The sequence below is a fragment of the Acomys minous genome, assembly GCF_964271855.1.
Source record: "Acomys minous genome assembly, chromosome: 9".
NCBI classification, from domain to species: Eukaryota; Metazoa; Chordata; class Mammalia; order Rodentia; family Muridae; genus Acomys; species Acomys minous.
This window is the reverse complement of record NC_140490.1, coordinates 45891950-45916668: the sequence shown is the minus strand read 5'-3', so window position 1 is coordinate 45916668 and position 24719 is coordinate 45891950. Positions and strand designations below refer to the sequence as shown.

General features: G+C 45.3%; 1 protein-coding gene across 5 annotated transcripts; it reads right to left on the bottom strand.

Moving 5' to 3' along the window:
• Window positions 1-1707: 1707 nt before the first annotated feature.
• Window positions 1708-24153, bottom strand: ZNF169 (zinc finger protein 169). 5 transcript variants are annotated; one of them, XM_084795077.1, is made up of 5 exons: window positions 23786-24153; window positions 20125-20209; window positions 14964-15090; window positions 14267-14362; window positions 1708-6012 (listed from the first exon to the last, which is right to left on the bottom strand). In XM_084795077.1, exons 2-5 carry the CDS (start codon window positions 20155-20157, stop codon window positions 4055-4057), a joined length of 2214 nt encoding a protein of 737 aa, XP_084651203.1. In that variant the 5' UTR covers window positions 20158-20209; window positions 23786-24153; the 3' UTR covers window positions 1708-4054. The 5 variants fall into 5 exon arrangements, with proteins under 5 accessions (XP_084651203.1, XP_084651207.1, XP_084651204.1 ...); XM_084795081.1 differs by having other exon boundaries at window positions 1708-6009; XM_084795078.1 differs by having other exon boundaries at window positions 23827-24153.
• Window positions 24154-24719: the final 566 nt, after the last annotated feature.

The following is a 24719-nucleotide window of genomic DNA, read 5'->3' as shown; positions in this document are numbered from 1 at the left end:
GAACACTTGGTCCCCATCTGGTAGAGCTATTCTGAAAGGTTCCTTGCTAGAGGAAATATGTTACTGGGGGGGGGGGGGTGGCTGAGCTTTGAGAGTAAAAAGCCTCTCTTTATTGCACGCTATACTCCACACTTAAAATAAGCATGACTCTCAGCATCCTGCTCCACCTCAGCATCCTGCTCCACCTCAGCACCCTGCTCCACCTCAGCATCCTGCTCCACCTCAGCACCCTGCCATCGCGCCTGCCTCTTGTCACCATGCCTCCACTCTGCCATCATCAACTCTCAATCACTCTGGAGTCGGACACTCAAAATAAACTCTCTCTTCCCTAAGTTCTCTTTGGCCATGGTAGTTTGTCATGGCAACAGAAAAGTAACTAGAACCATGGTTATTAAATTTTCTTTTATGACAGAAAGCACATAAAGTTGGGAAGGAAAAGCTTGTCGAGGAAGTAGGCAGGAGGGAATGGACATGGATTTGGTCAAAACTACTGCTAGTGTCCATTTCTCATATGAAAAATTGTAACTTTCTGATGTGAGATGATTACACAAACATACACACACACATACACACACACATGTATACACGTGCCACTTTCGGTTCAGCCCACTTGAGAAGCTGAGGCAAAGGGGCTTTGAAGTAAATGTGTTAAGGTGGCCCCATCCCTAGCTATTCCTGGCCAGCCCTGCTCATGCTGACCAGGATATTACTCACATCTGGACATCTCCAGGTGCATGCTGGGGCCAGCAATACCTATTCACCATTCTTTCATCCATCCTCCCATGGCTTTGACTCCGCCACACTGAAATCCCTTTTGTTTCATTCTGGGGAAACCTCACCTGAACCAGTAAATGTTCCAAGTCCTGGGAAGACTGATCCTATGGTGAATATGTGACATCATAGGGCCCAGGCTGGGGCCATTCCTGGAGATCCTACGGTGAATATGTGACATCATAGGGACCAGGCTGGGGCCAATCCTAGAGTATATACTTGTCAGGGCATTTGGGCTCTGAAGATGAGAGAAACTGGGGTAAAAAAGCTCTGCCTTGGACTAGACACACAGTGGGTGGCCTGAGATCCTTAAAGCCTGGCTTGAGGACTAAGGAAATTTGTGACCAAAGGATGTGACACCTTGGGCTTGACCACTGGTATGTGAGCACAGTTAAAGAAGATGAGTCTTTGAGGGGATAAACAAATGCCCAGCCAGGTGGTGGCAGTGCACACCTTTAATCCCAACCCCAGGAGGCAGAGCCAGGTGGTGGCAGTGCACACCTTTAATCCCAACCCCAGGAGGCAGAGCCAGGTGGTGGCAGTGCACACCTTTAATCCCAACACCAGGAGGCAGAGCCAGGTGGTGGCAGTGCACACCTTTAATCCCAACACCAGGAGGCAGAGTCAGGTGGGTCTCTAAGTTAGAGGCCAGCCTGGTCTACATGTAAGTGCCAGGACAGTAAGAGCTCCACAGAGACCCGTCATGCAAAGGAAAAGACAACTGTGTTTTCCCTTCCGACTGTGCTAGGGAGGCTGAGCATGTAGTGAGTAGCCCTCTCATCACACCGGAACCTTCTGAAAAGTGAGGTTTCAGGCAACAGTAGTATTCACTTTAAGGGACAGATTCCAATGTGCAGTATAAATCCTCCATGGCTCCCAAGAGATTCAATACCCCAGAATACTCCACAGTAGATTACAATGCAGTCCAAACCTGGGTGCGCAGCTTTGCAGAGAACCAGTTTATTTAAAGAGTATAAAGTACAGAGGGCTCTGTGTAAAAAGCATTTATCAAGTACCTCATGATTGGTGAGAAAATGCAACTTTCCTCCCTCCCCGTCAGAAAAGCAGAGCATTTACTAGTGCTTCCTGACATCTTTACCACTGTGGAGAAAGGAAACGAATGTTGAAGAACACCTCTTATGGCCAGATTGATGGCGAGTCATGACTTTGGGAATGTAGAGGTGATATTGTATTGAACCATGTCCTTAAAGCTCTGATGACGATTGTATTTGGAGGTAGAACATTTAAAAGGTCCAGAAATTTATAAGGGCTTAGGCCTAATATAAAATGAAGTGTCCTTGTAAGACTGGAAAGGTTGGGCATTGTAGCATGGACTTGTAAACCCAGCATTGGGGAGTACAGATAAGAGTAGGGTTCAAGGCCAGTCTTGGCTAAATGGTCAGTTGAAGGCCTTCCTGGGCTACATGAGACCTGTCTCAAAAAAATAAAAAATAAATAAAAATAAAAATAAAAAAAGAAGCAAGGAAGAAAGGTATATGGTTGGGAACAAGAATGGGGAAAGGGAAGAGAAGGTACCAGAAAGGTACTGTGATAACCCTAGCTTATACAGACTTTAGAACCAAGAGTGAGGTGTTATCATAACAAACCTAAAAATGTGTTAGTGGCTTGGAACTGTGTATGTGGAGGCTAGACCCCATTTGAGGCCTGACAGGAATCAGCTACACATGATTTAAAAACTGGTATCCTGTAGTGAGCATTCTAGAATTTTGGTTTCTTTTAAAAACACAAAAATAGTATAAGAATATGTTTTCTTTTTAATTCCAGGTGTAGGGACATGGGACCGCTTCGGACTGTCCACAGCAGCTGACTATGATTTGCCTCGTGCTCTAGCAGAGGTGTAGTTTTGCCAGATGCAGACAGTCTCTGTGATTTTGTGACATTTGGAATTCTGGGAACTTTTCAGAGGGTATTATAAATACTAGAGCCCTGACAGTGGGCTGTTGGCCATTGGGTTGGTTTGTTAGCAGTCGTGCTCAAACAAGAAGAAAGTAGAGGCATATATCACTACTCTCTCTCTCTCCTCACCCCTCTATCCTTCTTTCTCTCCTAGCTAGCGATAGGGGGTGAAACCAGAGGAGATAAAGAGTGGGAAAAAGAAGAACCCACAAAGTAGCAAAGACTAGCTCTAAGCAAAGAAGAAACAAAAAGAAAGAAATTAGACTCAAGGATTTCCCCTCTTCTATTCTTCTTTCTCTATCTAGTGATGGGGGTGAAACTGGGAGGAATAAAGGGTAGGAAAAAGAACCCCCAAAGTAGAAAATACCAGCTACAGTATCCTTGCTATACAGTGCAAAGGAACTTGGCTGGATTGAATTCTAGTGCTTTATAGAACGGAGTGTGTATCATCGTTATTATTGAAGGTACATATGCCACAGCACATGTGGAGGTCAGAGGATAATTTTGTGGAGTTGGTTCCTTCTATGTGGATTCCAGGGATCAAACTGATGTCTTCCAATTTCTGTAGGATGTACCTTTACTTGCTGAGCTGTGAGTGTATTTTGAACGTCCAAGTACCATGAATTTTGGTGCTGCAGGAGGCCAGGTGTTGAGTGAACCAGATCCCCACTGTATAAATACTGATGCCTCCCTTATCTCTCGTGTGATGTGACTTGGAGGTAGGGCATTTTAAAAAGGAATCAAGGTTCAACAAGGTCATCTGGATGTTTTCCTATCCAGGAGGAAGAGGCACCAGGAAAAAGGAAAAAGTGTACAGGAGAGAGGGACCTATGGGAGCACAGCGTAGAAGGAAACCACCCACCAGCTATGGAGAGGTAGGGTCACAACCACAGCTGAGCCAGTCTGATAGACTGGCTTTTGCCTAAGCCTCTGTTAGGGAGCCCTAGAAAACTAGCAGACACTGCTAACTGAAGAAAGTAAATCATAAACCATTTCATGAACAAGCAAGGACTTTGCCCCTACTCCATTTCAGGAAAGTGGAATATTCACTAGTGATTTTGCCAGCCTTGGGCTCCTGGGAGAAGGAAGAAAACAGGTCAGGCAAACACCTCTCATGCCAGGAGCTGATGGCCACACTTTGTCTTCCTACGTCTTTGGAGGTGAACCTCCCGGCTGGAGCCACGCCCACACTCCCTGCACACTCGGGGTTTCTTCCCGGAGTAGGTCTGCTGATGTCTAAGGAGGGCAGAGTTTAAACCAAAGCTGTGCCCAAAGGAATGGCTTCTGTTCAGATTAGACTGAGTCCTCTCGTCAGAGGTGACACCCTATCCAGGCCCTACTCACATATGCCGTTGGCATAGACCTTCTACTTGGAGTGTGTCCTCTGGTGTCTGGTGAGAAGTGACTTAAAACCAAAGGCACGCCCGCACTGAGGGCACGGGTAAGGCTTCTCCCCTGTATGGCTCCTCTGGTGCCCGATGAGGTTGAACTTCTGGCTAAAAGCTTTGCCACACTGGGGGCACACGTAGGGCTTCTCTCCCGTGTGAGTCTTCTGGTGTCTGATGAGGAGGGACTTAAACTCAAAGGCTCGCCCACACTCAGGGCACTGGTAAGGCTTCTCCTCGCCATGGGTCCTCTGGTGTCTGATGAGAGAGACCTTCTTTCCAAAGGCACGCCCACACTCTGCGCACAGGAACGGCCTCTCCCCTGTGTGAATCCTCTGGTGCCTGATGAGGTTGAACTTCTGCCTGAAACTCTGACCGCACTGGGGACACACGTAGGGCTTTTCCCCCGTGTGCGTCTTTTGGTGCCCGATGAGGTTGAACTTCTGGCTAAAGGCCCTGCCACACTGGGGGCACACGTAGGGCTTCTCACCGGTGTGTGTCTTCTGGTGCCTGGTGAGGAGCGACTTAAACTCAAAGGCTCGTCCACACTCGGAACACTGGTATGGCTTCTCCCACCCTGCATGGGTCCTCTGGTGCCTGATCAGCGTTGCTTTCTTTACAAAGGCACGTCCACACTCAGAGCATAGAAAAGGTAGCTCTCCTGCGTGGATCCTCTGGTGCCCAATGAGGTTGATCTTCTGACTAAAACCCCTACCACACTGGGAGCACACATAGGGCTTCTCCCCTGTGTGAGTCTTCTGGTGTCTGGTGAGGAGCGACTTAAACTCAAAGGCTCGCCCGCACTCGGGACACAGGAAAGGCTTTACCTCTGTATGGATCCTCTGGTGCCTAATGAGGTTGACCTTCTGGGTGAAACTCCAGCCACACTGGCGACACACGTGAGGCTTCTCCCCTGTGTGTGTCTTCTGATGTCGGATGAGCGTGCCTTTTTGGCCAAAGCGCTGGCCGCACTCAGCACAAACGTACGGCTTCTCCCCGGAGTGTGTGATCTGGTGGGTGAGGAGCCTTGAGAGCAGCCTGAAGCCACGCCCACACACTGAGCAGATGAAGGGATTGTCACCCGAGTGTGAGCTCCACCTGTGTTGTATTAGCGAGGCCTTCCGGCAGAAGCCCTTCCCACACTCAGGACATGCGAAGGGCTTTTTGTCCAGGTGAGTGCGCTGGTGGAGGAGGAGGTCGATCTTCTGGCGGAAGCCTCGCCCACAATCCGGACATACAAGGGGTCTCTCTCCAGAGTGAATAATCTTTTTGTGGTTGTTGAGGGACGATACATACATGAAGCCTCGCCCACATTCGCCACACACATGTGGCTTCACTCCCGAGTGTTTCCTCTGATGAACAGTGAGAGAAGCCTTCTGGGTAAACTGATGCCCGCACTCAGAGCATGAGTAAGGCTTCTCCCCTCCGTGCACCCTCTGGAGCTTCATGAGGTCTGACCTCTGGCAAAACCCTTGTCCACAGTCAGGATATACATGTTGCTTCTGAGGGCCGAACAGGCTTGTGGCATCGGTAAGTCCTAGTGGAAACGCTCCATCGATGATGGCTCCGGATTCTGACACATCGGGTCCCTCCAGCATTGTGCCTGCCTTCTCGAGGAGCCTTTCTGGGACCAGGCCAAGGTCTGTTTGGTTTCTGTTGCTTTCTACCCAGCATGCTGCCTGGCCTTGACATGGGCTAAAGAACGTCTTCAGAACCCTCGTTGGACTCGCCCTCCGCAGCAGAGAGTCGCTGCTGTCTCCCTCTTCGCCTCCTTCACTGCTAGAACAGCCCGGAGCTTCTGGCTGGAGGTTGCCGCCTGCTGGTAGGCTTGGGAAAGTCTGAGGGGGTTGTCCACTCAGCACACACACTCTGAGGACTTGTGGGTTAGCGAAGGATGTCGGGCAGGAGAGAGCGGGCTCTAATTCTGTCCCGGGTTCTGCTAGAGAGAAAGCACTGGTCAGAATCACAAAGGTGCCCTGTGGGTGGTAGCATTATTGACGACAGACACTCCCTTTACAGGCCTGCCTCCCGGCCTCCACACAACTCTGAGCGTCAGGAAAACTAAAACACTGAGAAGCTTCACCAGCAGTGCCTGCTCTGTGAACTACTGCCATTACAGCAGCGAACAGAAGCATGAGCCTCTGTGAATACTTGCTCTCACTCAATGAGTTATTACGAATTTCTTCAGGGATCTTCTTTCCTCTATAAGAAAATGACTGCATTTGAAGTCATTTACCTAAAAGTTTCCTCAAATGGGAGAGGCGGTGGTGTAAAAAAAAAAAATGTTGGGGATCCATATGTGATATTAAACTGAATGCTCCCTCACCCACAAGCAAATGAGGAAAACAAGCTGGGTCTCACTTACCAGAAAATGGGGGATTCGGCAGTGAAGCGAGGCACCAACAAGCGAACCCTTAAAGGAATCTGGCTCTTGTGACCTAATTAATCCAAGACTCCTTCTTTTAGATTTTCTCCCTCCGATTACAGGACTTGCCTAGGAGATAGCAAGCCAGTATGCCTGCCCCACGACAATCGTTTCTTATCCACGTGGGGCTGACTGTAAAAACTCCGATAAGCTCTGGCTGAGCGCTCAGAATGGCCAGCCTTTCTCAACCTACCTGATTCTTTCTGACAAATACAGAGTGAGACGTATGCATGAACCATCTGCAGTAACAGGTCTGCCAACTGTTCTAGAGACTGTTGTTGGACCACAGCCAACTATTAACGTGCCACTCACAACTCCTTTCACGTCAGAGAGGAGTCACTGCCACAGGAGCACATCCACCAAGTCTAAAAACACCAGCTGCAGAACCTTTTGCCAGAGGCGTCTGCTGAGGCCTGGTCTCCATCGGTGATTCATGTGACCTGATCTAAGAGAACGGTTTGGCATCTAGTAAGAGTAACTGCCCTGAAGCCCCACTGTTCTCTGTTGGATGTTGGTTTGGTGCTATGGGTTTTGATGCTAGTTACTGGCTCCCATGATCTAGTTGCTGCCCTGAACCTTGCCTCCCTGATTGGTTGTATAAAAGGCCTATGCCTAGGCAAGGCAGAAGGAAGGGGCAAAGGTTCGTGGGCTTTGAGGACAGAGAGGATCTTGGGAAGAAGAAGCAGATGGACAGAGGAGGAGGAAGGAAGAGACTTGCCATGGGATAGGAAAGAGCCACGTGGGCCCAGGGGAGGAACTCTGAAGTCACACGTGAAAGAAATGGCCCAGATGAAACAACCTTAGCAAGTATGTCGGGATTATGGATGGGAGATAGCGCAGGTAGAAATGATCAGAAGCAGATGGCATGGGACGGAGGCTGGGAGATTCATGAAGGTAGCTTGGGCGATAACACCTGCCCTGCCCCAGGTGAAAATAGGCTATTCTAAAGTACATGGGGGTCTGTGTCTTTATTGACTGTAAAGCATGTTAGATAATACTGCCATAATAACTATAAGCCTAATAATAAACATTTACTGGGCCATATTTTTAATTAACAGCAACATTTCTCCTAAGAAAACTATTCAATCAGCTAGCCCTTTGGGTGCCTCTGCTAGCTCAACAAGTTTTTCTGGATAATTACTGATGCTGTTCCTTCATGGCCTTCCAAACTGTGAAAGTTAGCTTTCAGCCTTGGTACTCAGGTCTGGCCACCGAAGGCCCTATGTGGTCAGTATCTCATCAGGAAATGTCTTCTAATTCAGCTTATGAACTCATTTATTTTGATAAGCTAGTTTGCCCATGCTAACATAGCTCTTGGCAGTTGTTTTTCTAGCTACCAGCTATTTATAGCTCAGCAGTAGGGCACATGTCTGACATACTTAAGGTCCTGGGTTCAATGTTTAGAATCAAACAAAACACACACACACACACACACACACACACACACACACACACACACACTTCTGTAAGTCTGGAGTTTTTAATAGTTTAAGTTCATGTATGCACTGCCGACTTCTTGCCTGTGGCTTGAAAGGAAGAAAAGGTAGTCCTGCCTTGTCCTACCAATATCCCCACTTGATCATAAATACTAGTCATGTTTGCTATACGCCTTTCTGTGTGTCTTCAGCAGCAGAATTGTGTGTCTTGTGTTGATGTGGCGACTGACCTAAGCACAGCTGCCATTGCCCTCACTTGGCAGTATGGTGGTGTGGCACTGGGCTTGCCCTCTTTACCATGAGTGACTTTCATCCCATCAAGCATAGGCCTGAATAGGACCAGAAGCTGATCTTCCCCCAATAAGAGAATCCATCTCCGGAGTGTTTTCCTACTCAGAAATAGTTTCTCAGCTTCCCAACTGAAGCAAAAGCCCTGGCCCACAGGCCTTTGACCTGGAACTGCATCACTCCCTGCAGAGCTCCAGCTCGCTGACTACTAACTGTGAGGACTGTCAGTCTCCTTAAGGGTGTGAGCCAACTCCTACAGTTAGGAACACCTCCATCCTACCAGTACTTGTGCTGTCTTTCTGAAGAAAAACAGATCTTTGGTACCAACAAGCTGATGTTTCTGTCACATGGAAAAAATGTGGCAGCACTTCAGAACAGGGTGACAGAGGCGAGAAGAGTTGTGATTACATGCTAAAAAGGGCCTACAGGGGGCGCTGGTAGGAAATATGGAAAACAAGCTTCTGAATTGTACTCCAGTGTTTGTGGGAGAGTAGTGCTTGTGCACAGTGGACTATTTAGCTGAGAAATTTTCTAAGCAAAGTATTACAATTGCAGCTTCGATTGTCTTTACCGCGCAGTGGAAAACGCAAAAAGAGACTAATTGAATTGTTAAGGAGACGTCTCAGCTTACGCATATTGGAAAGATGAGACAGCTTGTTCTGAAGAGAACACTGAGAGTGCCAGTAGGCACCGTATAATCGCCCACAATTGCAGAAGCCTGCCACAGACATGGGATTACGGCACCAGAAACTCTGCCAGGTGGGACTAGAAGAGAAGAGGAAAACAGGATAAAGTAGAGGAAGGCTGCCAGACTTCTCAGCTTCTAAAGCTCTGGACAGAAGAAATTGCTTTTTCGATATTACAGATTTTATAAGTTAGGGTTTTTCATCACGGCACCTTCATACATGCATGTCATTACACACCCCGTTATCTTCCCTACACCCCTCGAGCTGGTTCTTCCTCCCAACGTCTGCCTTCCTATTACATGTGCTCCATTACCGTCTCTGTCTCACACTTCCCTTACGTGGCCCTCCCACCTTTACAACGATTCCCATTAAGCTTTGTGACCTACACGTGCACACACACATACACACACACACACACACACACACACACACACACACACAGAGAGAGAGAGAGACAGAGAGAGAACACACCACTCTGGCTTATTTTGTTTAACATGATTCCCGGTAGCATCCACCTGGCTGCAAATCCCTTCAGTATCTACCTAGGAGCGATATGGCTGAGTCATACAATAGTTCTATTTTTAGTTTTTTGAGGACCTGTCATACTGATTTCCACAGAGGCTGCATTTGTTTATATTCTCACTGGCAATATGCAGGGGTTCCTTTTCCCCACATTCTCACTGGCGTTTGCTTTACACATTTACTGCTCACTCGTATGTCTTCTTTTGACAACTGTCTATTCAATTTACTGATTTTGTTCTTTAATATTTCATTTTTAGCAGAGCTATTGTGATATAAACTTGGACTGTGCTTCAAAAAGAGGAGAATGATCCCCAAATCAAATCAATGTCATTTCCACCACAGAGGTGGAGTCCACAAGCGAAGAAGGCAAGCAGACGTCCACACTGGCTTCAAAGGGGAAGGTATCACATGGTTCTGAGAAGGCCGCCACTCCGGGCGGATGGCAAATCCAAGAGGATTACTTGTGAGCCATAGGCATTAATGGTATTTGCCTTCCTAGTTCAAGATTCACGTGGTGCCTATCACCCCCTCTTCGTTCTGTTAATGGTAGAATAGAAATACACTAAACCTAACACACCAGGCACAAAGAAATGCCCCGGGGGAAGGCACCCAGTACACCTATCAACAGTCTACCACTCGAAGTATAGAAAAGGTTGCCTTGGTTTAGGTTTCGTTATCATCTATACTCTTACTTATCATGCTTTTTAAAAGGCCATTGTAGCCAGGCGTGGTGGCGCACGCCTTTAATCCCAGCACTCGGGAGGCAGAGGCAGGCAGATCGCTGTGAGTTCAAGACCAGCCTGCTACAAAGTGATTCCAGAACAGCCAAGGCTACACAGAGAAACCCTGTCTCAAAAAACAAAACAAACAAACAAACAAAAAAGATTGTAATAAGGTAAAAATTTATGATTTAATTATTAACATATTTTCTTCTTTCTAAGGCTCCTGCTTCAGAACTTCTTTTTTTAGTTTGATTTTTTTTTTATTTTTTTATTTTTGTTTTTTTAGAGACAGGGTTTCTCTTTGTAACCTTGGCTGTCCTGGACTCACTTTGTAGACCAGGCTGGCCTCAAACTCACAGCGATCCACCTACCTCTGCCTTCCGAGTGCTGGGATTAAAGGCGTGCACCACCACGCCTAGCTTTTAATTTTTATTTTTTTAAATATGTATTTATTATATATACAGTTCTCTTCCTGCATGTACACCTGCGTGCCAGAAGAGGGCACCAGATTTCATTATAGATGGTTGTGAGCCACCATGTGGTTGCTGGGAATTGAACTCAGGACCTCTGGGAGAGCAGACAGTGCTCTTAACCTCTGAGCCATCTCTCTAGCCCACTTCTCTTTTTTTTTTTTTAATGGGTTTTTGTTGTTGTTGTTGTTGTTGTTGTTGTTGTTGTTGTTGTTGTTTTGTGGTTGTTTGGTTGGTCGGTTGATTGGTTGGTTGGTTCGGTTTTGGTCTGGGGGATGACAGCAGGATTACTTTTACCATTTCCTTCTCTTTGAAGAATTTCCTTACCTATCATTTAATATATTATGTGTCATAAATTCTTTATTTCTAATAGTATCAAGGAATCAATTTCCTTTCATTTCTCAAAGATAGTTTTGCTAGGTATAGAATTTACAATCCTTTCAGCACTTGAAGAAAATTCTTGCCATGTCCTCATTGGCCTAATTAGTTCACATGAAAAATCCTCTACAGGCAAGACGTTTTACCCACTGGGTGCCTTCTAGATTCCCCACCCCCTCTTTTTAGTTTCCATAATTGTAATTATCATGTGTATGAATGTTTATGCATAGGCATTTATTTAATGTTTCTATGGCTTCTTACATCTATATGTTTATACCTCTCAAAAAGTATTCAATATTTTCTCAAATATTTTTCAGTATCCTTTTTGGATTCTGATGACATAAGTGCTATTTTCTTGCTTTTATTGCAGAAGTCTCTGAAACCATTCTTTTTTCAGTCTATTTCCTTTCTTTGTTCAGATTTATGATATTTTATTGTTCTGGAATCTAGTTCCACTTGGATGTAGTGGTGCACATATTTAATCCTATCATTCAGGAGTCAGACAAATGAATCCCTATGCAATCAAGGCCAGATGGGGCCAGAGAGTGAGACCCTATCTTAACATACAAGGCAAGTTCACTATCATTCCAACTCTATAGCTGAGCCCATCCAGTGGGTTTACATATTCAGTAATGCCAACTGCAAATTTATTTTTTATGTAAAATATTTATTTGCTGATATTTTTATACTCTTTTATTTGTTTCAGAAGCATGTGTAATCGGTTGCAAATCCTTGGAATGCTTATTCATTAAGTGCTAGGGGTTGAACCTAAGGCCTTGTAGACACTAGGCCAGTGCTTTACCCATGAACTATGCCCCTTTTATTTTGAAGGTCTCACGGTTGTTCAGGTTGGCCTATAACTCGCTCTATAACCCAGGCTGCCATTCTGCCAGTCTCCTGCCTCAGCCAAGTACTAAATTCACAGCCCTGCATCCACCAGGCCCTGAAAGACAATTCTAATCTCTGATCCCCACCCCCTGTCTTTTCATCAGCTGGATGTCATTGTCACCTTCAAGTTGTAATTTCCTGGCTCTTGGTATGATGGGTGATATTTTTTATTCTATCCTGAGTTGGCTTTCATGCTAAGAGATTCTGGGCCCTACTTAGATGTCATTTTAAAGAAATATACACCCTACTTATGCCCAACTCTCAGATACAAGTCAGCAGTTAAATAAGTCGTGATATATCAATGTGAAGTAATTCTACTCACCAGTAAAAATGAATTATTGATGTATGCCACATGGATAAAACTCAAAGTAATTATGCTAAGTGTAGGAAACAGTTATATGTGCAGGAATCAATTTACATAAATTCTAGAAAATTCAGACAAATCTATAATCAGGAGAAATGGATTAGAAAGGGGGAGCTATTATTAGCATTCGGTGGCTTCTTGGGAAGAATGAGTCAGTTCCCTTTAAGGTATGGCCTCACACCCAGGAACATATGGGCAACACAAATGGGGCTTGCTGGATAATCTTTAAAAAGAAAGGAAAAGGTAGACATGATGTTGGAACTGTGTCATGGAGGGGAAACCTGGGAGGAGTGGGGGGTTAGAAATAAGAGTGAATATGATCAAAATGCATTATATATATGCACAAAATTCTCAAAGAAAATTAATAAAATTAATTTACTTTTATTGCATTAATTATATTAATTTTCAAAAATATCAAATAATATGATCTTCCCTTTAAAAAGGAAGGAGGACAAGGAGGGTCAGAGAGTAGAAACTGTGATGAGGAGATGGGAAGTCTGAGGTGACAGGAATGTTCCCTAATCCAGCTGCAGCAAATTCACTGATTTTTATTTTAGAACACACCTTAGTTCTTAATACCTCAATAGAATTTTATATTGTATGTTAACATACCTCAGGTAATAAAATGACCTTTTACAAAGTCCAAGTTTCATATAAAGTTTAACATCCCCCAGATGGTTGACTTAGAAACAGAAACAAAAATATAATAAAGAGCGTGGTGGTGCACACCTTTAATCTCAGCACTCAGGAGGCCGAGGCAGGCAGAGCTCCGTGGGTGTAAAGTTAACCGGTCTATATAGGGAGTCTGGGCCAGCCGGGGCTACACAAGGAGAGCCTGTCTCAAAAACAAAAAAGCAAAAATGTCTTAAAATGTCACTAAACACAAAAATTAATTAACGAAAGAAGATAAGCCAGTCAGAAATTTATCTGTACGTTCTAATATTCATATAAAATTAGTTTTGGATTGAATTAAAGACCTAAATGTTTTGGGAGAGTTCTACCGTTGTAATCAATAACAGAAATTTTTACTGAGAAGTGGGCACTCAAATCAATGCCAGAAGGGGACACAGATCACACGAGAAGATACTCATATTAGCCACCTAGAACCCCCCCCCACGAGATCCCAAAAAGATGGGGAAATGGTATCAGATCGTACCAAATGTTGGTGAGGATGTGTCAACAGAGTACACTCTGCCACTGCAGTGCGTGCTCTCACCTGCCCCCCGGCACAGTTTGGCCACACCTAACCCATTCAGAGCTACACGTGTGTACAGGCCAGCTACTTCAGTCCCAGCTCCGGCTCTTGCATTCTTCCACAGTGTTATACCAACCTAGAGTGACGTTCTCTAATTGCCATGAATTGGAGGGTGCATAGTATGAGTGCAAAGTGGAAAAGCAGTTTTAAAATGTGCAAAATATCGTGATACACTGAGGGGTCCACCGGGTAGGATGAAAGGGCTACAGGAGGCTTGGAGAGTGAACAGGCACAGAGGTGGGGGAAGCTGGACAGTCCGAGAAGGAACAAGCCTGCCCCCTGGTGGACAATGAGCTCTTAGACCACAGGGCTGCCAGACTGCTGTAATCTTAATTAAGCCATCATAAAGAAAACAAAGCTATGGGGATTTACAGGAGGCGGATGTGATGTGCAGCAGTTTCTGGGTCAAGAACAGAAAGTGAAGAGCATTCAGCAGGAGCATCCTAGACAGTCTCGAACGGCAGGTACTGTTTTGAAGATCAAAAAGCGAGACTGGCAAGGGTGCGGGAGGAAATCCTAACCGTGCTGCTGGAGCCAAGCAGAGAAATCAGGTGCCCTGGGGAGGTAGACATCCAGAGGAGCCCTCTCCTGGCAAGCATGAGGGGGCGGGAGGAGGAGGCAGCGCTACACAGCCTTACCTGCAGCTGGGGAGGGGGGGGATATAGGTGAGCTCACGCACTACAGAGCGCCCCTGCCTCACCTGCTGAGCTCCTCAATGCCTCACATTCTCATCTGCCCTGCCCAGAGCACTCCACTCACCTGGACAAAGGTCCAACAAGCAACCACATCCGTCCCTCCAGGGCTCCACTCCTTGTTCAAGCTGTGTGATGAGTTTTGGTTTGGAAAATGCTATTCCTGTTCAGGAGAAACAAAATCAAGCTGACCTTAGGCTAGTGGCTTAAGAGGCTACAACAGAACTCCGGGCCAATGTAGGAAATGCCATATGGCCAGAAAGGAAGTACAGAGATGGGAAAAGAATATCCGAATGGGGCTGGAGAGAGGGCTAAGAGCACTGAGGTCTGGCGTTCAATTCCCAGCAACCATGTGGTGGCTCACAGGCATCTAGAATGTGATGCCCTCTTCTAGCCTGCAGGTGTACACGCAGGCAGAGCACTGTATACATAATAATAAATAAATAAATAAATAAATAATTTTTTAAAATCTGAATACTAAGAAAGAACGAGCAAGGGCAGGGATCCTGGCTCAAAGGCAGGGTAATTGCTCCCTGTGCTTGACTAAATTAAGCTCCTCCATATTTGAAGGATGCAACCTAGAAATACAATCAATCATTGCATGTATGCTTGTAGATACACACACACACACACACACACATACACACACACACACTTCACTACAAACCATGGGCATTCTAAAGAAGAACAGAGCACGTTGGCTACTACACGGGTGTTTGAGATGCCCACAGGTCAATCTGAGACCTAAGCCAGGGCAGCCTTACCCAGGGAGACCAGGTGGCCGTAGTTCTCCAGCATGACCTCCCTGTACAGGGTCTTCTGAGCTGGACTCAACAGTTCCCACTCCATCTGGCTGAAGGCCACAGCCACATCATGGAAGGCCATTAATGCCTGTAACAAAAAACATATTCCTGCTCATGAAAGAACCAGCCTAGCTAAAACCAGCAACCAGTTTAAGTCACTACCCAGAACCAAGGCAGTAAGCATGTGGCGACCAGGTGCAACAGCGTGAAGTTTACAGGCCCTGCTTTTTACTCTGAACCTCATCTTTGTATGTTGAGAACGACTTCCATATCTGGGTGCCAGTTCCATACAAAGAACCCGGAAATGCTGGGTTCCCTACTTTGCTCTACTGATGAAGGCCTATACAAGACCTTCAAAACCCACCGTTTTAACTGTTGCAGCTATACAGAGAGGCTTGAAATAAAAAAGACTGAATCCTCTGCTCTACACTTTTTTATTTTACTTTATTTGAAGTGGTTCTTGCTGTGCTGTCGATGTTAGCTCAACTCCCGACTCGCCTCCCACGGCTTCCCGCGTAGCTGGGATTAGATATGGACCACACAGCCAACAAACTTCACCTACAAACTTACTTAACTATTTTAAAATTCCCCACTCTTTCCTATGCAAAGTTCAGAGTAATCTTGTATATAACTACAAACAACAACAAAAACTGTTATAACTTTACCAGAATTTCTGCTTACCGTGTGTCTTAGTTAGGGTTTCTATTGCTGCAATGAAACACCATGACCAAAAGACAAGTTGAGCAGGAAACAGTTTATTGGGCTTACACTTCCACATCATAGTCCATCGCTGAAGGAAACCAGGACAGGAACTCAAGCAGGACAGGAACCTGGAGGCAGGAGCTGATGCAGAAGCCACAGAGGCGGGCTGCTGACTGCTTGCTCCCTCTGGCTTGCTCAGCCTGCTTTCTTATAGAGCCCAGGACCACCAGCCCAGGGGTGGCCCCACCTACAATGGGCTGGGCCCTCTCCATCAGTCACCAACCAAGAAAATGTTCTGCAGACTATGCCACAGCCCAATCCCCTGGAGGCACTTTCAAACCACTGCAGTGCTTAACAGGAGTTAGAAGAGAGCATAGGGTAGAATAACTCCTGCGGATTTTATATTTCTTTGGAAGTGATGAAAACATTATGGTGGTGAAGGCTGTACAATTTAATACATACTAGTTTATAATAAGCTAAAATTCACTGAATTGCATATTTCTTATGGGTAAAGTTTATATTATATAAGTCATATGCAAATATATTTTTAAAGATATACTTATTTTATTTTCATGCGTATGGGTGTTTTGCCTGCATGTATTATCTGTGCATCACATGCACACCTGGTGCAGAGTTTAGAAGAGGTTGGACCCCTGGAACAGAAGGTACTAACGGCTGTGAATCATCACGCCAGGGCCTCTGCAAGAGCAACAAGTGTGCTCAACCACTGAGCATTCTCTCTGGTCCCCATTTCTCACATCTAAAATTCCAACGATGGATCTTCTAATCAAATAGGGAACCTTGCAGTAATGGAGCCTGAAGTGTGGTTATTATTTTTTGTAAAGCATGGTTTGCAACAGACTTTCAAAAAATGAGTCAATGAAGAGGGCTGGAGAGATGGCTCAGTGGTTAAGAGCACTGACTGCTCTTCTGAAGGTCCTGAGTTCAATTTCCAGCAGCCACATGGTGGCTCACAACCATCTATAATGTGATCTGATGCCCTCTTCTGGACTGCAGGCACACATGCAGGCAGAGCACTGTATTCATAATAAATAAATAAATCTTTTTAAAAAAGTCAATGAAAAGCTGTTAATTGATTTCTAATTAACTATGATCCTATCCCTAACAGCTCTTTAATGTTATAATTCAACTTCCAAGTAAAATCCTTCAAGTATCATACGTATAGATACATATAGATACATATAGATACATATAGATGTCATGTTTCTCTGTGCATTTCAGATCGGATACACAATACAGTAACTGAAAATACAATTTTAAAAACTACTGTAGACCAAGAATGTTTCTGTAGGAGCCAGGTGTTATTAGAAGATATTTGATCACACTGTGAACCCAGAGATTGTGTACTAGAAAAAACCTGTTTCTAGTTGTGGTGTGGCTCAACCCTAGCACACAACTCTAATCCAAGAGCTTTCTATAAACAGGATTAAACAAAGTCAACCATAGGGCAATAGGCAGAGCAAGCAACCAATTGACAGGGAGTGAGCATAGGAAAAAACCATAGAGAATGAGAGGAAGTACAGAACATGGATAGAGAGACACACAGGAAGCAGAAAGGAGGGACATTCAGTTTGAAGGGCTTTTAGACAGCATGGAGAAGAAAGGGGTTTTTTCCTTCTGGGATGCTGGCTAAGTAGAAAGGTCAACTAGGTGTTTTCTCTGCCTCTCTGAGCTAGTAGGCGTTCACCCCAGCATCTGGCTCCTGAGTATTGGTAAAATCGAATATTTGGGGTTTTGTTTAAAAAACAACAAGGTGTGGTGGGACACTCCTTTGATCCCATCACTTGGAAGGCAGAGGCAGGCATATCTCTGATTTCAAGACCACCCTGGTCTACATAGGGAGTTCCAGGCCAGCCAGAGCTTGTGAAAGCCTATCTCAAAACAAACAAACAAACAAATAAATAGTAAAAATGTTCTACAAAGATATAAAAGATTTGACAAATGAGGGACACACAGCTCTCAGTTTCTTTCTGATTATATCAAAACCAACAATTCTCAACTTATCCAGGAATATGTAAATACCTACCATATGGCCCCAGAAAAACAATAACATCTAGATCTTCTCTCAAAAACATTCGCTTGGTATATTTATAGCGCAAAGCAAAACTCAGCAGAAGTGGCAAGAAAGATTTGTGTAACTAGCGTAATAACACAAAAGTGCTCTCCTTAGCAACTGTCTGGTCAGGTGGTTGATAAATATTAACTGCGCTGTGTTACATCATGTCCTTAACTTGTCTTGTCAGTGTGGGCTGGCAGCTGTCCAAGAGGCAGGTGGTTCACATGTGCGCACACAGCCTTCATGTGATGAGGGCGCACGTGCATGTAATATGGAGCCAGAGGAAAACCTCAGCTATCGTGTCTCTAGTGTTGGCCACCTTGTTTTATGAGACAAAGTCTGTCACTGGCCTGAGGTTCATTAACTAAGCTAGGCTGCCTGGACAGAGAGCCCCAGACAGATCTGCCCATCCCTGCCTCCCCAGCACTGGGATCCCTAGCATGCACCACCACGCTTGGATTTTTTTTTAAACATTTCTTTATTTGGGGGGGGCGTGGCTGTGGGGGTGTGAGAGCATGTATACCACAGCATATGTGTAGAGGTCAGAGGACAACTTGCAGGGCTTGGTTCTCTCTCCTTCTACCTTGTGAGTAGCAGGATCAAACTAAGGCCACTGGCAGCAGGTGCCTTTACCCACTGGGCTATCTTACCATCCCCTGGCTTTTTGTATGTATATGTATGTCTATTACACATCTATGTGACCATGAATGCAGCTGCCCCAGGGAGGCCAGAGGAGGGAATCAGACTCCCGAGAGATAGAGTTACAGGTGGTAGTGAGCCAACCCATGTGAGTGCTAGAAACCAAACTCCAGCTCACCAGAGAGCTTGTTTGTTTTGTTTGTTTGTTTCAAGGCAGACAGAGTTTCTCTGTGTAGCTCAGCTGTCCTGGAACTGAGTCTTTAGACCAGGCTGACCTTGAACTCTGAGATCCACCAGTCTCTGCCTCCTTAGTGCTGGGATTAAAGGCAAGCACCATCACACCCTGCTGTAGCTAATGCTCTTAACTTCTGAGCCATCTCTCTAGCCTTCCCTGGCTTTTTTTTTTTTTTTTTTAAATACAGGTTCTGGGGAATCAAAGTCAGGTCATCACACTTACGAGACAAGAATTTTATCAACCGACCTATTACCTCAGCCCAATCCAGACTTTTAAGCATCATCTTCCAATTCTTTAAGCATGGACGATCCCTCAATTTAAAATGGTCCAATGTATACTCTTAATTTTACAGTAGTATAAAAGTCATATACATTCATTCTGATTCTGCATGTTGGTTTCTTCCTGAGCACAAGACACATGGTATTGCATTTCTACAGTGCTGTCGGTAGCAAAAGGCACAGCTCCTGGTGAGTCATATAATCATGAGGGTAGTAACTAGTGCCTTTTAGGTGCCCTGTAAGGCTAAGTTCTTCTGTTTGGTACCTCGGGTATATGGACTCCACTTTCTACCTACAGCATATCTGAGTTATAATGGGCTTTTCAAGACATCCCCTCATCATCAGCCAAGGACCATGAATATAAGAAAAGTCAAGCACAAAGCATGATGGCCACAAAACCAAGTTATCCACGATCCGCATACAGACAGTGGGTACAGCATCTTCGCCTCTACACAGAGAAAGTGATGAGCCAAAGGCTACCAGCTAGTGTAAACTTCAACCACAGTCACGGACAGCCTGCGGTCACTAGGTCTGAGAGAGGCTAAGCTTCCTGAGGACGGTCTCCTCCAACTCTCCAGTCTGCAAAAATCCTTCCACAGCCATCCCGGAAGCTGGGAAGGCAGCTCTTGGGAAAGGGCATGCCTTGAAACCGTAAGCACCTGAGCCTGATGCCCCAGCCAGTGCCCATGCAAAAAGCCAGATGCTGACATCCCAGCTCGGGAGGAAGATCCCTGGGGTCCCCAGCGCTCACTAGCCTGTCCTAATCAGTGAGCTCCCAGGTTCCAGTGAGAGTCTCCATTTCAAAAGTACAAAACGCATGACTCCAGAAGAATGACACTCAAGGTGGACTTCCAGCTTCCGGGCCCACATGTGTGAACCATGCACGCACGCACACGCATGCTCGCACGAATGTATGCCTCCATATACATCTGTTAGGCCTTGGGTATCACCGTGTTTCAAGGCTGGATATCCTGTGTTTTTATGTTAGCCATGTGATGGTCACAGTTAACTACCCAGCAAATACTTTTGTCCTTAATGAAGCAAAGAAACCGTATAGAAAGCTCCGCTCCAGGTAAGGTAGGTTAGACCTCCCAGATTGGGGGAAGGGGCTGGCTAGCCACTGCCTAACACCCAGGAAGAAGATGTCAGGCAGGAAATGGGCAAAAGGACATGGGAAATGTCAGGACTTACCTTGTCTCTGGTTGACAGGAGCCCCGGGGCCATTTCCCACACTCCGGAATAATCTCCCTAGAGGATTCTCCTCTCAGAGTACAACCTGAGGAACAAGAAGAAAAGTGTGAGGGCTTAGTAAGGAGGCCCGTCATGCCTCAGCCTCCCGACCCAGTACAAAGTGTGGACATGCCCGCGGTAAGATGGGCAGGGTGACAGAGAGCACACCTGCACCCTGCAGCCAATTATTTTTTGTTTTGTTTTGTTTTTGTTTTTGATCAGTGACTTCATGTGACCCTGGCTACACCCACTCACAAATCCAAGATGAGGATCCCAGTATTTGAAATGACACTGGGAATCCAGGTCATCAGCAACACGTGATCAATTTCATAAAATGCCAACGTCATAAACATCGTTTAAGGAAGGGACAGAGGGAGCTCTTCTCTTAACTAAGGATAAGAAAAAAATCATTCCTCGCATGGTCTCGGACCTGAACTGGATCCTGGCTTACATACATAAATGAGAGCAGGAGACGATAGGGGAGAGTTAAATCTAAATGGGCCGTGAGACAATGCTAGAAAATTATAAATAGTGGTAGGTACGATTATGATACTTGGGTTCATAGAGGGAAACGACAGTCATTATTAAAAAAGGGGAGCAAAGGTTCTGAATGATGAATTGATATTTATAATTATTGTTAAATATGATGCCCTCAACAAATAAAAGTTTTAAAATATACATGGAGGGAAGCTTTCACGGGGTGAAAAAGTACTTAAGAGCTATGTCACTCAAATATAACATGTGACCCTTACAGAGACATATTTTAAGTGCTCAGTAAATGAAAGAACTCTGATTTGGTCTGTAGATGGCATGACTGTTTGTGGAGAGAGAGAAAAAAAATCCCACAAAATCAGCAAAAACTCCTAAAGAAAGTTGTTTTAACTAGTAGATACAAAGTTAATAATAAAATGTTATTTTCCTATACATTAGCAATGAACTACTGGAATTTGTGATTAAAATGGTACAATACTTACAATAACATCCAAACAAAGAAATACTAAATATAAGTTTTTCTTTATGAGATGGCTATGAGGAAAACTACAAAACTTTGCTGGAAGAAATGAAAGATCTAAATAAATGAAGACATACACCATATAGTAAGTAGGAAAACTCACCATTGTTAGTTAAGGTGTCAAGTCTCCCCAACCTGAACTACAGATAGAAATACATCCCCATCAAAATCTTGGGGGATTACTTTGCAGATATTAAAAACGTTCAAAAATTCATACAAAAAGACAAAGGACACAAAAGAGTTAATACAATGCTAAATAAAGCCAAACACTGCCAGGGTTCACAACCTACAGAGCAGCACTAATCAAGACAATGTAGGACTGGGGGCAGCGGGAGCAAACTGAGAAATGTACCCACATAAACTGAGTCAAGTGAACTCTGTTCTGAGTAGTCTGAGCCCTTCTGATGAAGATGGTGACTCTTACGCTCAGGGGATAACGTTCTACAATAACCTTGTTCAAAGTGGCTCAATAAAGAGACACACCAGAAGCGTTCCTTGCCCTGGGGGATGCGGGAGCAACTGGACTCACAAGCAGGCTCTAGCACAGGCCTCTAGAAAGGAGCCAATCCCAAGGAAATCCATACTTGGAGATGAAGACTGAGTACAGGGCCGCTCACTCCTTGACAAGTGATAAAGCTATGAATCCATGGAACTTTAGAGCTGTTATAATTCTTGGAATGGCTACAATGTTTTCATACTGTAAAGTTAAAAATAAGTCCAGAGAGGGGGATAAATAACACTAGAGACCTTTTTTTGGGGGGGGGAGGGGAAGCATGTGAAAAAAAAAAAGGAAAAAATACACAGAAAGAGAAAGAGTTAAAATGTAGCCATCGTGTACTGATAGCCCCACTAGACACCAGAGACTAAATTAAAAGTCCATTGCTAGGAATGGGTTACCTCTTTCAGAATTGTTAGCCACTGAGGCCCCCAAAGACCCCTCCCCAAACATGACAGGCTATTGCCACGATCGCTCTTTGTTACCCTCCAAAACTTGACAGCGAGACCCTATTGCTGAACACTGTATATATATTTGAGTCGTAGAACATGAAGAAATCAAGCTAGCACTGACTTGGAAGCTTCATCTCTTCCAGCTAGCTTTCAACTGCTAAAAGGTGCTGCACGTGCTACCAGAGTGGAAAAGTAATCACCAATCCTCCCTTGCCATGAGCCCTGAAAAAACTACAATAATGACTGCCCTGGCAAGATACGCAGATAGGCCCACTGGCGCAACAGTGGCAAAGCATCATGGGAGAAACCAACCGCTTTCTGATTGGATAAAAGTGTCGCTGCACAAGATGAAACCTATACCATAGTCAGGACAAGACCCTACCTAGACATGGAACAGCTCCTCCAGGAGAACCTCCTGCTATTATTCTGCTAAGTGGAGACAGTATTAGACCAGTTCCTAATGAGTATCTGGCTTACCTATCCATTAATGCCTCTCTCTCTCCTTCTCCATTTGAGACACTTCTATTTGCATAAATAATTATTAACATGGAGACCCACACAGCTGGCCAGGTGCCGAGACTAAAAACTGCAGCCAGCTCAGCCCTAAAAGGAACATATATACTACAAAGGCCCGGCCAAGGCTCAGGAATCTTTGAGAAAGAGGTAACAAAAAGGGTGTAAGAGCCAGAGGTGGTGTGGGTGACTGCAGAGAAGCAACGTCTTCAGGCCACGCTAGGCAGCTGTACATGTGAACTCACAGCAGTTACAACACCATGCTCAAGACCTGTGCAAGACCAAGCCAGAACAAATCTCAGCCTAGAGATGGGAGTTCGGCACCAAATCCCTACTGTGGGGCTACTGGCAATTATTAGCTACTGGGAGAGGAGGAGACAGTTTCCTCTAAGGGTCTAGCCTGTGGTAAGCCAATCGCAATCCAGTGAAATATCCAAGAATACGTGGGCAGCACAAATTAGTCTTAATGGGTTTTCAAACAAAAAAGAAGAAAAAAGTGACACAAAGATGGGTTAGGTAGTGAAAGCACGTGGATCTGGGAAGAATTTTGGGTGGTGAATATCATCAAAATAAGATCACTAAAAGATCACTAAAAGAACACGAGAAAGAAAAGCCTGGCCACACCTCCAACAGTTCAGCAAGTCAACCAACAAGCCCTGAAACATAGGGAAATGTTCCTTCCCCCTTGCAGCACACCAGGCTCTTGGAAGGTTCCAAAGCTTAAGGGAGCCACACAAGGTCAGAAGCTGACAACTTATACAAAGGCCAACACCTCCAAGCCCTCCGTCTCCCGCACACACTCCCCACGTACACACACAAGCCTTGGCACGCCCCAGGGATCCAAGCTTCAAAGTCCAAGAGACTGGGGCCAGTCTCTTGGTCTGTGTCCTTCCCTTCAATTAGGCAATTTTGTATGTTTTCCCCCAAGGCAATCCTGCGCGAACACAGGTCCCAGTGAGCAAGCTGTAGTTCCAAATTTACTGGGCGCTGCAGCTCCATAAGACTTAGAATACCCAAGACTCCCGTCCTGCAGAGGATGCTCCTATCCCTCACCTCCCAGTCTCAGGGGAGGGTGGGAGTCGGGGGATGACATCTGGGTACCCCTGGTCCAATCTCCCAGACGGCGGCGCACAAACACGGGGCACACACCTACAACGTAGCCTGGGAAGCAAGTCTTGTGCCAGACTAACCTGCAGCTTGTCTGGGACAAAAGTACTGGAGCCCGAATTTCATTCCCACATGGCCCCGTCCCCACCTGAGGGTCTACACCGAGACCCTCCTCTGAGAAGGGCAGCGCAACTGATTCCACTCCCAAAGACTCCGCGCATCAAGGATGGAGCAGCCGCCAACGCCTGAACCTTGCGGGTGGACTCTTTTCCGCCTAGAGGGATCTGCAGGAGCAGGGGTCGTCTGCACTCTCGCTCACCAGAACCGCGGGACGACCGTCTACAGGCACAGGTGACGACTGCAGGATGCGGAAGTACACCGGCCGGGGTGACGCGCGCGCACTCCACTACCCACGCAGCTCTAGAGATGTGAGAACTACAGTACCCAGAATGCTGCGTACAGCAGGACGCCCTATACTGACTCAGAGGCTGCAACCTGAAGCTTCGGCGACTACAAGGCCTCCCTAGCACGCAGAGCCAACCGGAAATAATCTTCAGATAGTTTTAAGGAGGCTCATTGATCAATTATTTTTAAAATATGTGTTATCTTTTTAACACATCCTGCCAACTCACTTTTCTTTTGTTTTGTTTCACTTCTGTTTTAAATGGCATAGTGTGTTTTAAACTGTAGCATGTATGGATGCACTTTTTTTTTTATTCCAAAAGTGCTGTGGAGGTTGTTTCTTGAAAATAATTCTGAATTTTTTTTTTAAGATTACAAGAAGATAAGGGCAAACTAAGTTTGAAGAAATTTAAAGCTGTAATGTTTTAAATTATTTTACCCATACAAAAATCACTTACTGGTTGTACCAGAAAGACAAAGCGTTGGGGGAAAAAAAAAGACTAGGAATTTGAATGGAACTGGATTTAATTGAATTTGAATTTTGAATTTTATTTCTAGGAATTTGACATAAGTG